This window comes from Leiobunum rupestre, chromosome 1 (genome assembly GCF_980474605.1).
Source record: "Leiobunum rupestre chromosome 1, qqLeiRupe1.1.hap1, whole genome shotgun sequence".
Classification (NCBI taxonomy): domain Eukaryota; kingdom Metazoa; phylum Arthropoda; class Arachnida; order Opiliones; family Sclerosomatidae; genus Leiobunum; species Leiobunum rupestre.
In genome coordinates, this window is record NC_143384.1 from 93,030,495 (window position 1) to 93,043,776 (window position 13,282).

Genomic DNA, 13,282 nt, shown 5'->3' on the forward strand with positions numbered 1-13,282 from the left:
CCCCTATACGAGGAGCATAATTTTAAATCATCTAAATTATATTGAAATCAAAGAAAATCATCTACGCGATATGTCTTTTACACGCAACGTAGAAGTTGACTGTAATATTCCGATTGGAACTTATTTAAGTATTCAAGCAATATTAGACGCCATGTCAAACACTATCCCTGATCACGTGAGAAACCTTGTTCATTTCGGTATAAACCCCAATGGCACAATCCATGTAGGAGCTGATCACGGGGCTGTGACTACTTTCTTCAAATCGAGTAAGAAAGGCTTAGGCGAATTATTAGGATTTACGTATTTCGATTTTGACCTGGTTGGTCACGACAGTACTTATCCGGCCGATTTATCTAGAGGCGCGAGTACGCTTTATCTATATTCGAATTTAATATACCCCCAGTATACCGGAGATACTTTCGCTCCTCTCATGAAAATTATACCGTTAGCGAGCAATGATCAGCCTAGTAATAATTCTATTATATACGACAAAATAGACTATTACCCGGTTAAAGCAAGAGAGCTAGAGTTGATCAAGATAGACTTAAAAACTGATTTTGGAGAAAATTTGATATTTAAAGCGGGAAAGACGGTCGTTCGACTTCATTTCAAGAAAGATGTCAGAGAGTGACAGTTATTTCCGTTACTATAAGTCTCAATATGGGGGACGAGTGTTTGCCGGCCCCGTTTACCAGAGAGGGCGTGGTTTGGGTGGAATATTTAAGAAATTAATGAGATATATTACACCGATGATAATACCTTTACGCAGCGAAGCGCTAGGTCTCGGAAAGCGTATGTTCGGTGATTTGGAATCCGGTGTAGATCCGCAATTGGCTATCCGCAACAATTTACGATTAGCCGGAAGCAATTTGTTACATAAAGCCGCTGACAGAATGAGTAAGCCCCAGTCAGGCAGTGGAACTCGTAAGAGACGAGCGCCTCCTAGACAACGGGAAAAGAAAACGAAAAAATCAAGGACGAAAGACGATTTTTTGGGATAAGAAACAATGGCGCTTCGAGAAGACATGCTAGTTCGTTAGACTTGTTCGAACGACCCGTGTTAAATACCAACATATTAGCTTCAACCGAAATACGATATCTACCCACGAATAATTTGACCGACAATGGACCTCTCGAATCTTTTATTCCGGCATCTGATGACTTATACATTGATTTATCCAAAACTATGCTCAAACTAAAAATGAAACTCGTGCATTTCGATGGTACAGACGTACCAGCCACTGAAGTGAAAGTCGGGGTCACGAATAATCTTATTGGAACTCTTTTTTCGCAAATCGACGCTTATCTGGGCGACACGTCTGTACAATCTACAAATAATCTTTCGGCGTATAACGCGTACTTGGCGAAATTGCTGAATTTTGGTGAAGACGCTAAGAAAACGCAACTGGAGAATGGAATGTATTATATGAACTTGACCTGTAACCCGCAAGACATGTGGGAACCTGCTTTTAACAATGATCGTAACGGAATGCTGAAGAGATGCGCGCGAACGAAAGAATCGACCACGTTTGAGTTAATGGGCCATTTACCCCTCGATATTTGCCACATGAATAAGTTTATTCAACTACCCGTAAGATTCCGCTTAGTAAGAAGCCCTCGTTTAACTTGTATAATAGCTTTAGAGCAGGGAAAAGATTATAAGCTAATTTTCGAACAGGCGTATTTATACGTTACTAAAGTCAAGGTGGCTCCGCAGATAAGTTTAGCCCACGCTAGGATGCTAGAAAGCGGAATACCAGCGATTTATCCCATTACGCAAACAATTATGAAAAGTTTTTCTATCGCTCAGGGTCTGAAAAACATAAATCGCGATAACGTAATACTCGGGAGAATACCAAAAAGGGCAGTTGTAGTTTTTGTCAAAGAAGAAGCTTTCAACGGGTCATTGACCACAAATAGCTTGCAATTTGAACATTTAAATATCACCGACTTGTCTTTGTCAGTCGGACCGGATAGATACCCTCCTGACGGCTTTCAAATGGATTATGCAAATTCAAATTACTGTTTACCTTACCAGGCTTTATTCGAGTCAATGGGCATAGCTTCCGAAGATAGGGGTAATTATCTAAATTTTGCGAATTTTAAGGAGGGGTATACGGTCTTTACTTTCGATATGTCGGTGGACCAGAATGCCTCGGCTGATCATACGAGTATTCCTCGACAGGGGTCTCTACGTTTAGATGTTCAATTGAAAGACCCCCTACCGAATAATGTCGTGTGTATCATGTACTTTGAATTTGATAACGAGATTTTAATTACCCGGGACAGAAAGGTGATATATAGTATCGAATAAAATGAGCCACCCTGTTTTCTATTCGATTAGTTCGACGCGAGCTTTTGTTTGAGAATGACACGCCCCCATTTTCTCTCCAACCAACTCGACATTTTTTTATCGGCGAATCTCGCGAAGCCTGAAATTTCAATTAACCGTCAATTTTAGCGTAAAAGTGTGGAAGAATCTCTGGAACTATGAACAAGAAATTGAAAGATTTTTCAAAACCACTACAGAAGCTATACGTTTTCATAGCTGGTTGTCGGACAATGTCAAGTTGGAAGGATTCTTCTGTCAGCGTGGAAGAATTATTGATATTCGCGGCTATATTCGCGGGTCTAATTCAAATTACGACGTTGTGTATTCCTCCGCCAACGGAGTCGCCCTGGATAAAGAAGCCTGGGACCGTTTGAAGATTATCCGTACGAGTCTCGATAAAGAAATAACTGACCGAAAAGACGCTTTTGAAGGAATGAAAATGTCTATTTTAGACGAATTAAAAAGTGTATTATTTACATTAACCGAGGCGTGCCCAAACCTGCCCTGCCATAATCAATAGGCCCATCACATTAGTTGCAAACCGATCGCGTCACATTTCTGCGAAAGACTCGAAAAAAGTGTCAAGATGGCGATACCCCTTATGAACTATGACAAAGTAATTAAGGCGTTTTACGTCAACTTTCCCGACTATAAACTGGGGGTAGAAAATTTATATCATAATATCATGCAAAATGAATGTATTAAAAATTTCCATTAAAATGTATAAAAATGTAAACTTTGCTGGTCTCTCATTAAATAATGTAGCACACTTTGAACTGTTAAGACATGAATATAAAATCTATTTATTTTGACCCAGAAAATCCCGGAAGTCTGGGAGGACTAAAACGTTTATCCGAACAATTACCCTCTATTTCCAAGAAAAAAATTAAAGATTGGGCGCTGACCCAAGACGCCTATACGTTGCAAAAAGATAGAAAATTTAATTTTCCTAGAAATAGGACTTATGTCACGAGCTTGAACGAAGAACACCAGGCTGATTTAATCGAGTTAAACGAATTAAAAAAATAATAAATTTAATTATATTCTTACTAATATCGATATTCTGTCCCGATATTTATTCGCTATTCCCGTGAAAAACAAGAGAGCGAGCGATATCTTAGCGGTTTTCAAAAAAATCCACAAACAACGTAAGCCTTTGAAAATTAATACTTATCAAGGCTCTGAATTTTTAAATCGTACCGTGCAACGCTATTTCAAGGACCAGGGGATTAAGCATTTCGTTTGTTACGGCGATAAAAAAGCAGCGTATGCGAGAGAGTGAATAGGACGCTTAAAAATAAAATTTACAGATTTCTTACCAAAAGTCTGGAAAAAAATTTATAAATGAACTACCAAAAATTGTAAAGTCCTATAGCGACAGCGTACATCGCACGACCGGGTTTAGACTTTAATTTCTTTTTAAAAGAGAATAATTTCATTATGGCAATACAATTGTATTACCTTCCGAAGGTGGAGCTATTATGTCGTCTAATTTAATGAATCTATCCACATTTTGACCAAATTGTAAAACATCGGGATTAGAATTTCCACCACACGATGATCTGTGCTTGCCAAATTCTTGTTCCAAGCAATCTTGGTTCAGGTGACAGGTCAAAACAAACGAGGCATCTTTAGACAAGAGGAACCGAACAATTGCAGGAACAGATTGGGCTAAGGGGAAAATATTATATTTAATTACATCATAACTTTATTAGACACTTAACTCCTAGAAATACTAGTACCTGTCATTATTAGACCTTCCATTGTTTCTCTGGTGGGCATCATCATTTTACGTTTACTAGCTGTAGAGTCTGCAGCATTTACCGCTACTTCATTCTCCCACTCCTTGAAATACTGTGTAAAGGACGTTTCCAGCCACTAAACAAATTTATAAAAACTATTTAGAATAGAGCATGTTAAATTAACATATACAGCTTTTTATTACCTCCAGTCGTGAGTCTTGTGGATCATAGTATGGATTCAAATTAGGATTTCGCTTAATCTGGCCTTCTCTTAGATTTCTACTATTCATGAGGTCAAAAAACTTATCCATGATTCTTATAAATTTTACAGTCTCTGAATATTGATCGCCAAATTCTAATTCAAGGGCATTTGCCACAGTAGTACTGAAAACTTGGGCAGCGAGTCGTACTCTCATTTTCGAATAAGAGTCTAAATACAGATGATCACGAGTTAGTTTTGGTAAAAGTCGAAGGGGCCGTTGAGAATCGGATTCATATAGTTTTAGTAATTGGGTCCATAATATTTCATGACCATTCTTTAAAAGACGTTTTGTTTTACTATGAAAGTTACTATTATCAAATGCATTTCTTGTTGTTTTTATCAAGTGGGGAGGGTCGCATACAAAATATACCCATCGATCTTCGTCACAGGCGTAAACATTCTTCCATTTGAAACCGTCGCTTACAAAATTCCTAAATGTTTTCCTATTAGTGCTAGCCCCATCAGCTATTACCGCGATAACTTTAATGTCGTGATATTCTAATCTTCCAATAGCCTCTGATATGATTGAGTGTAAATTGTTGCTATCCAGGTTTTTGCAAGGAAAATAGGCAATTGGGAATTTGAAATTTCCCGTAACACTACGAATCATTAGTTGCAGAACATGTGTTGCGACTTCTGGAATATCTTCTTTACTAGACTGTTGTTTTATTTTTAATAATTCGTTGCCAGTGTCATCGAGGTTGCTAAAACCTATTAGTTCTCCGGTGTTGGCTTTATATAAAATGTTCTCTTTGATTTTGATTTCATCCAATATCAAACTTACATAACGTTGATGTTCCATTGGACAGGCGATATCCAACTTCTCTTTTGCCATTTGAAAAGATTCATTACGGAAGCCTGATTTCAAACCAATGTGTGATGAATGATTGTATAAAGTTCTTTTTGAAGGTAGTTCCAGAATACCACTAGATTCTATCGATTTATACGCAGATGGTGACTTTCTATAGAGGTAGATACACCACTGCAGGACTTTTGGGTGCCATCTTCGTAGGTTTTTTGTTCTCGCTTTTAAAGCAGCTAGTTGTTGCTCGAGGAACAATCTCTTGAAACTATTTTTAGGCAGTGAATTTTTCTGATTTTCCAGGATTGCAGAAAAAAACCCAGTGTATTGATCATTTAGTTGCTCTCCAGTTCTATTTAGTTGATCACAAATTCTTGCTTTCACTATTTTCAGTTTTGCTGTCAAATTCAAATTGCTTTTCTTTTGATCTTTAACTTTCTTTAGCAATTGAGCTCTTGACATAAAGCTATTTCTTGATTCACGGCTTTCTTTTTTCTTTTTAACTACACCCACCAGCAAAGACTTTCGATATTTGAAACAACTGTTGCACATATTAACAGTTTCTGGGTTTTTACCATTTGAATTTCTAAAAGATCGCAAAAAAATATCACAGTTTTGGGCATGCACAGCATTTGTAAAAATATTTTTTATCCCCTTAGGGTTAACCATATTATCGAAATAGTCAACTAAATAGGTATTGAAAGTTCCAGTACACAATTCTAAAGCATCAATTATTTGTAATAAAATCAGCAATGACTCAACATCTTTGATTTCAGGAAGGGCTTGTTTCACAAAATTATTTTCAGCCATACTCTTCCCATAAATCCGTAGAACTCCATTTTGTTGTCCATCTTTTATTTCAAATGACTTTAGAACATAGCCACCTTCTAAATTAATTTGCGAGAAAACTAAACAATTATCCGTGGCTGAAGCATTCCAACCACGTGGTAGAGCAGCTCCCGCTAATAGTGATTGTTCAAAATGATGAGTGTATTTAGTTTGGTTTAAAATGTTACGATTGGGTTGACTTTCATTTAAAGCGATATTATCTAGTTCACTATCACATTCCATTGACAAAGACTTGTCCACCACTAATGAAAACGATATTTTTGGAGGGCCACTGTGAGATCTTATAGGTGTGCTGGTGCTACAGTCTGGCTTGGGCTCTTCCAAATTTGCAATGGTAGCACAATCAGGTATTCCAGAAAGTGATACATTATCATTCTGATACTGTAATTATAATTTTTAATATTTTTAATCAATTTGCGTATTATAAAAACTGGTAAATTGACCTACCATTAACTGAAGAGAATCCAACGTTTCAGGGTGGTCTTTTGTTGGACCATGACCATTAACAAAATGTTCTGAACACACATAATGGGTATATTGTTCAACCTTTGCTATAGTTAGATCATCATATCGTCCACACGCGGAAATCCAGCGTTTGCATCTTTCTATATCTTTTTTAGGCCGAGGAAAGGGAATGAAAAATACGTTGTTTCCACAAGGCTTAACGGTTTTATCAGTATTACAACATAACGAGTATTTGCATTGCTTTCTAACCATTTTGGAACAATTTAAAGGAGATCTAAATAATAATAAATGAGGTTTTACGCTAATTACACTTTTAAAAGTTTAACTACATTCAATAAACATTATTAATCCACTACACCGGCCAACATGAAGCATCCATTTTATTCTAACGGAAACGCGATCTAGAAGGTTCTCCAAATTCCACCCCTCTCACCTCACCTCACTCTATGCTGAAGATAGCTCGGTTATACAGTGGAAGGTAGCCGTTGACCTGTCCTCTTATAAACCGTCCATGGTATAACCGTCATAGCGGGCATTTTAACTTTTAAGACTATTTTTTCGAACACAGCACCACTTTTTCACCTAGAATCAACCATCAAACCTTTTGCATTATTATTTTTAAATCGCTGGTCGCTCCGGTTTAGTACTTCTTATGTGTTTATTACTCCATGGTTTCGTTACTGACCCGCTGAACTGTACATTTGTCACCATAGTTCAAGAACTATACTAGATATGAACTTCTCGGATCAGTAGTTTTTGCTGTAGAGCGGTCTGCGAGAAGAAGATGGAAGAAGAAGAAGAAGAAGAAGAAAAATTAAGCCTTACTTTGCCCCATTACTACGAAACGTCGCCTCAACCCTGTTCGATGGAATTCGTATATGTTTGTCGCCTGCCTGTTCAAACGATACATCACTTGTTTTGATACGACCTATAGTTTTTGAGATACGAGGGGGTAAAATCGGCTTCATTCTGACTCGAGATAATATAGAAAGTGCCCGGGTAGGTGCTCTACTCTACCGGACCTTGCATAGGGACTACCGTCCCTTTTGATTATAGATCAGTTCATGTATTTCAGGCGTCAATTTCGGGGCACGGGGTCGATGGCTCATTATTTCCCACTCTGTAAAGGGGCTCACTATATTTTCCATTTGCTTGAGATTCAAACCCGAGGGGCTAACCACTCTTAGAAAGTCTGTACACCAGACTACGCTTAGATTAGTACTGCTAAAGGCAGGGACTTCAAAGATTACGCGTAATCCCATTAGTACAGTCAAAGGTACGGCTTTGTACACCGATTACGCGGAGTGATCAGCCCCTCGTTCAAACCTCACCTTCCAAGTTCCAAATTCAAACCGTCCAAATTGTAATCAATTGAGCTAATACGCTCGGTAATACGAATACGATTAACAATAGCCACGTTCACACATACGCGATACGTCTAAAAAGGTTTCAAAGCTCTTCAAATCGTTTTCGACCATAAGTATACCTAGATAAATCGCTTGAAACCGTTTCAAATCACTAAAAAATCGATTTCGGACCTTAAAGCGAATGTCGGCTCGACATCAAGTAGCTCTTTTTTCAACAGAGGTCGCTATCGTTGACACCAAAACAAGATAGTTAAGTTACAATTGGACCCAAAAGGCGATAATTATAGGTACCCCTCGCGTTAATTGGATCGTTTGTAAATTTGTGAATAACATAAATTACAGCAATTATAAACAATATTTTTACATGGGATATATAAGTCCACTAATTAGAGTATAAGTTGTTTAAATATAATAATCAACAATGGCTCTATGACGACGTTATCATTGAGCTATTTTAAATTTAACTTCATTTTTCATTAATAGATGGCACCGTGGTCTCCACTCAAGTCGGTTTTTTTCGAAGAATAAGATAGGTTCATGGCCATCTCTAATAACAGGGGCCTTTTCATAATACAGGTGGAAATGATAGAGCTGTCAGATGCTTTAAGTGTGAGTGAGGTTTATGACTGTGATTCCTTAAATCAATTTTAGATGACGTGATTCACACGAGATTCCGTGAAGGGGAAACCGAAGATCTCGGGGGAAAACCCCTTCAAACAGTGGGGAGAGAACTTGCAAACTCAACGCAGAAGGAGTAGTTCCGAGTTTCTACTGGTTGGGATAGCACCGGGATTAGGTTTTTTGGAGGACGCTGAGAATATGGCGAAATATCGTTGAGTAGTTTATACGCCCACCGGAAAATTCTTCCGAGGAGAGGTATATTTTGGCAAGCTGGCCAACTTGTTATGTTTGCTAAATATGAAAGTTCTTTAAACTAATGTTTTTATTTGTAATTAATTTTGAGAGGAAGTGTTGTAAGAAGTCAACAAAAATGTCTAATTTATGGCAACTTAATTTCCCAAATATTTTTTTTTGCATTTGCACTTCGTTTAAATTAATGTGTCCTTTTAGTTATTAAAGTATCAATGTATTTCAGTAATTAAGTATGCTTCGATATAGCCGTGAACAGTGGTCCAAGATGGTAGATTTATACTACGGTGATGGTCATATTCTATCCTGACAGTAGACCATATCATCACTCAGTGGCATAGCCAGAAATTTGTCAAGGGTGGGTCGAAGTATGTGAATGTTAAGGGTCGAGAAGGGGGTGGATATTTAGTACAGTCAAAGGTAGGTCCCAGGGGGGTCTGAACCCGGAAACCCCCCCTTGTCTACGCCACTGTCATCACACTATTCTCCGTGCCAGAGAATTATTGCAGCGTTTCGACTCGTAACTCCAGCTATGGTCCCTGGTTCATTTCAAAATATGCTGTATACGGATGCTGCAATTATTGAACCTCATTTAGAAAATTTTTTAACACTTTCGGAAAATGTTTTTCCTCTCAATATTAAGAACAATAAAAAATTAGTTTAAGAAACGTTAATTTTTAGCCGTCATACAAACATCACAATTTAGATAGGTTTCGTTTTAAATTAATTGTGAAAAGACTCAGCCACATACTACCAAATTGTTATTTTACATAACCTAATATCTCCGTGAAAATTTTACCTATTCCAACCAAACCAATTTCATTTACAACTTCTTAATTGACAGTTTTCGTCTACCACCTAGCGTTAAAAATTCCAAAAACGTAAAAAATGTCACGATTTGGCTTAAATTTACAAATAACAAATACAACCTTCCCCGATAGTGTACATCCTGAAAATTTCATATTTCTGTCTAGATTTAATCATTTCAATCTCGATTTAAACATTTCTATCTCGATTTAATCATTTCAATCTCGATTTAATTATTTCAATCTCGATTTCATCATTTTAATCTCGATTTCATCATTTCAATCTCGATTTCATCATTTCAAACTCGATTTCATCATTTTAATCTCGATTTCATCATTTCCAACTCGATTTCATCATTTTAATCTCGATTTCATCATTTCAATCTCGATTTCATCATTTTAATCTCGATTTCATCATTTTAATCTCGATTTCATCATTTTAATCTCGATTTAATCATTTCAATAGGTAGAGGTGATCTTCAAGTTATCATGATTTAATCAAATTTAATCTTGGAGGGTGTTCTAATAATCTTGATAGTGATCTGCCGATATTAGTGGCTGCTTCTACACAAATGGCGGCATAGACTATGATTAAAATATAATACATCTAATAAAATGTTTTATGAAATCGAAACACAGTTTAAAGAACGGTGGCTCTAATAGAGACGTTGAAAAAGTCCTAAAATATGTTCAATATAAAAATATGTAGTACTAATTTTCGAAATTGGTAATTTTCGAAATTGGTACCATGCGCAAAAGTATTCCTTGGTTTAAAATAGCAACTTCTATAATTGTATTATTCCGGCGCGATTAAAATAAATTTACATTTATCTCATGAATATAACCGTGAAGTAGGTATTTTTTGGACAGTGTGGTAATACTGCGCTCGAAAACAAATCAATGTACATGTGTCATGTAATTACGGTTCATCGAAGTAGGTTGAGGTTGAAATGTGCAGGGTTCGTCATTTACGGTATACCTCCATCAACCGCGAATTGTGAAAATGTCTTCTACATTGAGCGCCTAAATACGATAGTCCCAAAACATAAAAATGGGCCGTTAGCTGATTCACGGGTATTTAGTCATTGATTAAGTGTGAAGTGGGTCCGAAATGGCTAATACAAAAGTGTCCAATGGTTGTCTGCTGTCGCTTTTCCTTCTTCAACTAGAGATATTTGGTCCCGTCTCGAGTAACGTTGATACTGTTCCGAATGATTTAAAATTTGTTGGTGGCTCAACCGACGTCGTTGTAAAGAATGTGTTAACCCTCGATCCCAATTTGAAGACCAATTTCTTTGACCCGGATTTAACCAAGAACACGGTGAGAGTAATCGTACCTGTAACTGCGAATTAAAAATGTCCCTTATCTTGGATAAATAGGCGAGCATTTCACGACTAAGATGTTCCTTATAATACATTGAACGCTTTTCAACGCTAGAGTCAACTGATTACAGATCTCGGCTACCCCGTGGAAGAGCATAAAGTGACCACGAGCGACGGCTACATTCTGGGACTGTTTCGAATCCCGAAACGAAATAAACCACCGGTGCTCCTGCTCCCAGGATTGTTCCAGTCCTCCTCGAACTTCGTGTTGAACTACTTCGCCTTCCAGAATTTAGGTATCTTTATACTGACTGTATTCACGGACTGTAAATTTACAGTCCATGTGGTAATAAAGTAATAGGGCTATCGATTTGTTTTCGAAGTTAAAAGGCATCCAGTCATCCCTGTTCTCTGAGTGCGTGACTTTCTAAGCGCTTAAAAGTCTCAAAAGTAAAAAGGAGAAAACAGTGTCGGTTATATTCAAATTAATAGAACGTAAAAATTACTCCTTCAACAATTTCTTTGGATATTATATAAATTAATGTAAAACGCCTTTATACTATTCTATGTAAACTTGAATACATTCTTTGTAAAAGGACCATATTAATACATTTCTATTGTAAAATTGGTTGCAAGGTCTTACACTCAGAACTCTGCCAACAATCTGATGCTCTTTAAAATCCCGATGATAATTTATCACATTTTTCCCTCAGCCTGTGGCATAACTACGTCAATGCAGCCAATGCAGTGTATTGCGGTCCACCATATTTATAGTCCCCCACTGTAATTGGCTTAATATTAGAAGGGGAATATTCCCAATATTTCTAGCAATACCATTATTTTAATCTTCGCAGCTCTTGATCTATCAGATGAAGGATACGATGTCTTTTTGGGCAATTTCAGAGGGACAATTTACTCTCTCGGGCACGTCTCGCTAAAAACAAATGACCCAAAATTTTGGGAATTCAGGTATTCCTCAAAACGGTTTTTAATAGACGTAGTAACTTAATTATTACCTCATTCCCAATTTTAATGACATAAATCAATAAGCTGGGATGAAATGGGTCTGATGGATTTACCCGCCATGATCGATTTTGTCTTGTCCACTACTGGTCAACAGCAATAGTACTACGTCGGTCATTCCATGGGAACAACCAACTTATTTGCCCTTCTGTCGACAACCACACCGATCAAATACAATCACAAAGTAAGTTCACATTTTCGCCTATGAAACCTAATTATACAGGGAGTTTCAAAAGGTTATGCAAAAATTTTAAGGAGTTGTAGGGGGTGAGTTGAGAAGTATGCCTGTTTTTCCCATTTTCCTACGATGAGTTAAAAGACCGCCAGAGAGCTTCAAAGTGTGGCCTTTTTGCTCCTGGAAGTAGGCTGCAACAAGTGCCAAACCAAGCGCACCACCTACAACTCCTTAAAATGTTTGCATAACCTTTTGAAACACCCTGTATATCCTGATTATAATATAATTTGTATATTATTTGATTAAATTATATTCATAATTATAGATAATTATATATTCCGTATTTTAAGTTAGGTCCTAATTCAAGGATAGCTTGACCTTTTTGGCGCATTGAGATGTGCTTTAATACGTTATAACTAATTATATTTTGAATGTTAAGTTCTCAAAACTATTTTCAGTACTAGCCAAAAGTGTATTTTATCTATAAAAATTTCTGCTATTAGTATTATTATTAGTTTATTAAAACCAATATTATTTAATTAAAAAAACGTTTTACTGGAAATATAACTCCAGTGATCTCGTTAAACGTGCTCAAGCATGTCCTGAATATGACGTTGTCTTAGAGTTATGACAATATGCACATTTAAAAGCGAATAGAGAACGTGTTTAAAATGATATCGACGTTGACATTCAATCTTCTACAACGCTTTGCTGAACGTCTCTATTCTATGAGTTCACATTTTAGTTCATTTCTTTATTAAGCGCTCTCTAGTTTGTGTCAGAAATTACATTTGCGGTGTCCTAATTATTTGACGTTTTAGATCAAAATTGCGGCGTGTATGTCTCCAGTTGCTAAATTAACACACGCCAGAGCTCCGATTGTTCATCGGTACCAATTTGCGGACCTAAATACGGTAATTTCAAGTTTTTTCTTGTTGAGTTTCAAGACCATCAGAAATATGGATAATGACACGCAATTCTGCGAAGTCAGCCCTCTTAAGGGCTAGATTATTGAGCCTGCACAATCAACTAATTTATAATTCAAAATATTATTTTGAATTTGATCAGTTAACTGGCCCTAATTTTACCTTAGAAATATTTGACGAAACTATTCAACATTTTAAATAATCGATTTTGTTCCGAGGGGCAGCTCACTCTAATGATAATTAGAACACCCTCGTATGAATAAATCATGATTAGATTAGATTGAAATTAAATATGTAGCTTTGGCTGTACAAAGATTAAAAATGGTTAAATTATAATAAT

At 36.8% G+C, this 13,282-nt stretch overlaps 1 protein-coding gene across 1 annotated transcript; it reads left to right on the forward strand.

The window, feature by feature from the left end:
• Window positions 1–10,606: 10,606 nt before the first annotated feature.
• Window positions 10,607–11,944, forward strand: LOC149968955 (lipase member K-like). Its single transcript, XM_090169635.1, has 4 exons — window positions 10,607–10,816; window positions 10,934–11,144; window positions 11,673–11,787; window positions 11,869–11,944. Exons 1-4 carry the CDS (start codon window positions 10,607–10,609, stop codon window positions 11,942–11,944), a joined length of 612 nt encoding a protein of 203 aa, XP_090025761.1.
• The last annotated feature ends 1,338 nt before the right edge of the window (window positions 11,945–13,282 follow it).

Excerpts from the sequence above, each read along its gene's own strand:
- LOC149968955 (XM_090169635.1), top strand. The coding sequence starts at position 10,607 with ATGGCTAATACAAAAGTGTCCAATGGTTGTCTGCTGTCGCTTTTCCTT. Across the intron at positions 10,817-10,933 it reads CGGATTTAACCAAGAACACG|AGTCAACTGATTACAGATCT; the intron begins GTGAGAGTAATC and ends TTTCAACGCTAG. Across the intron at positions 11,788-11,868 it reads CCAAAATTTTGGGAATTCAG|CTGGGATGAAATGGGTCTGA; the intron begins GTATTCCTCAAA and ends TAAATCAATAAG.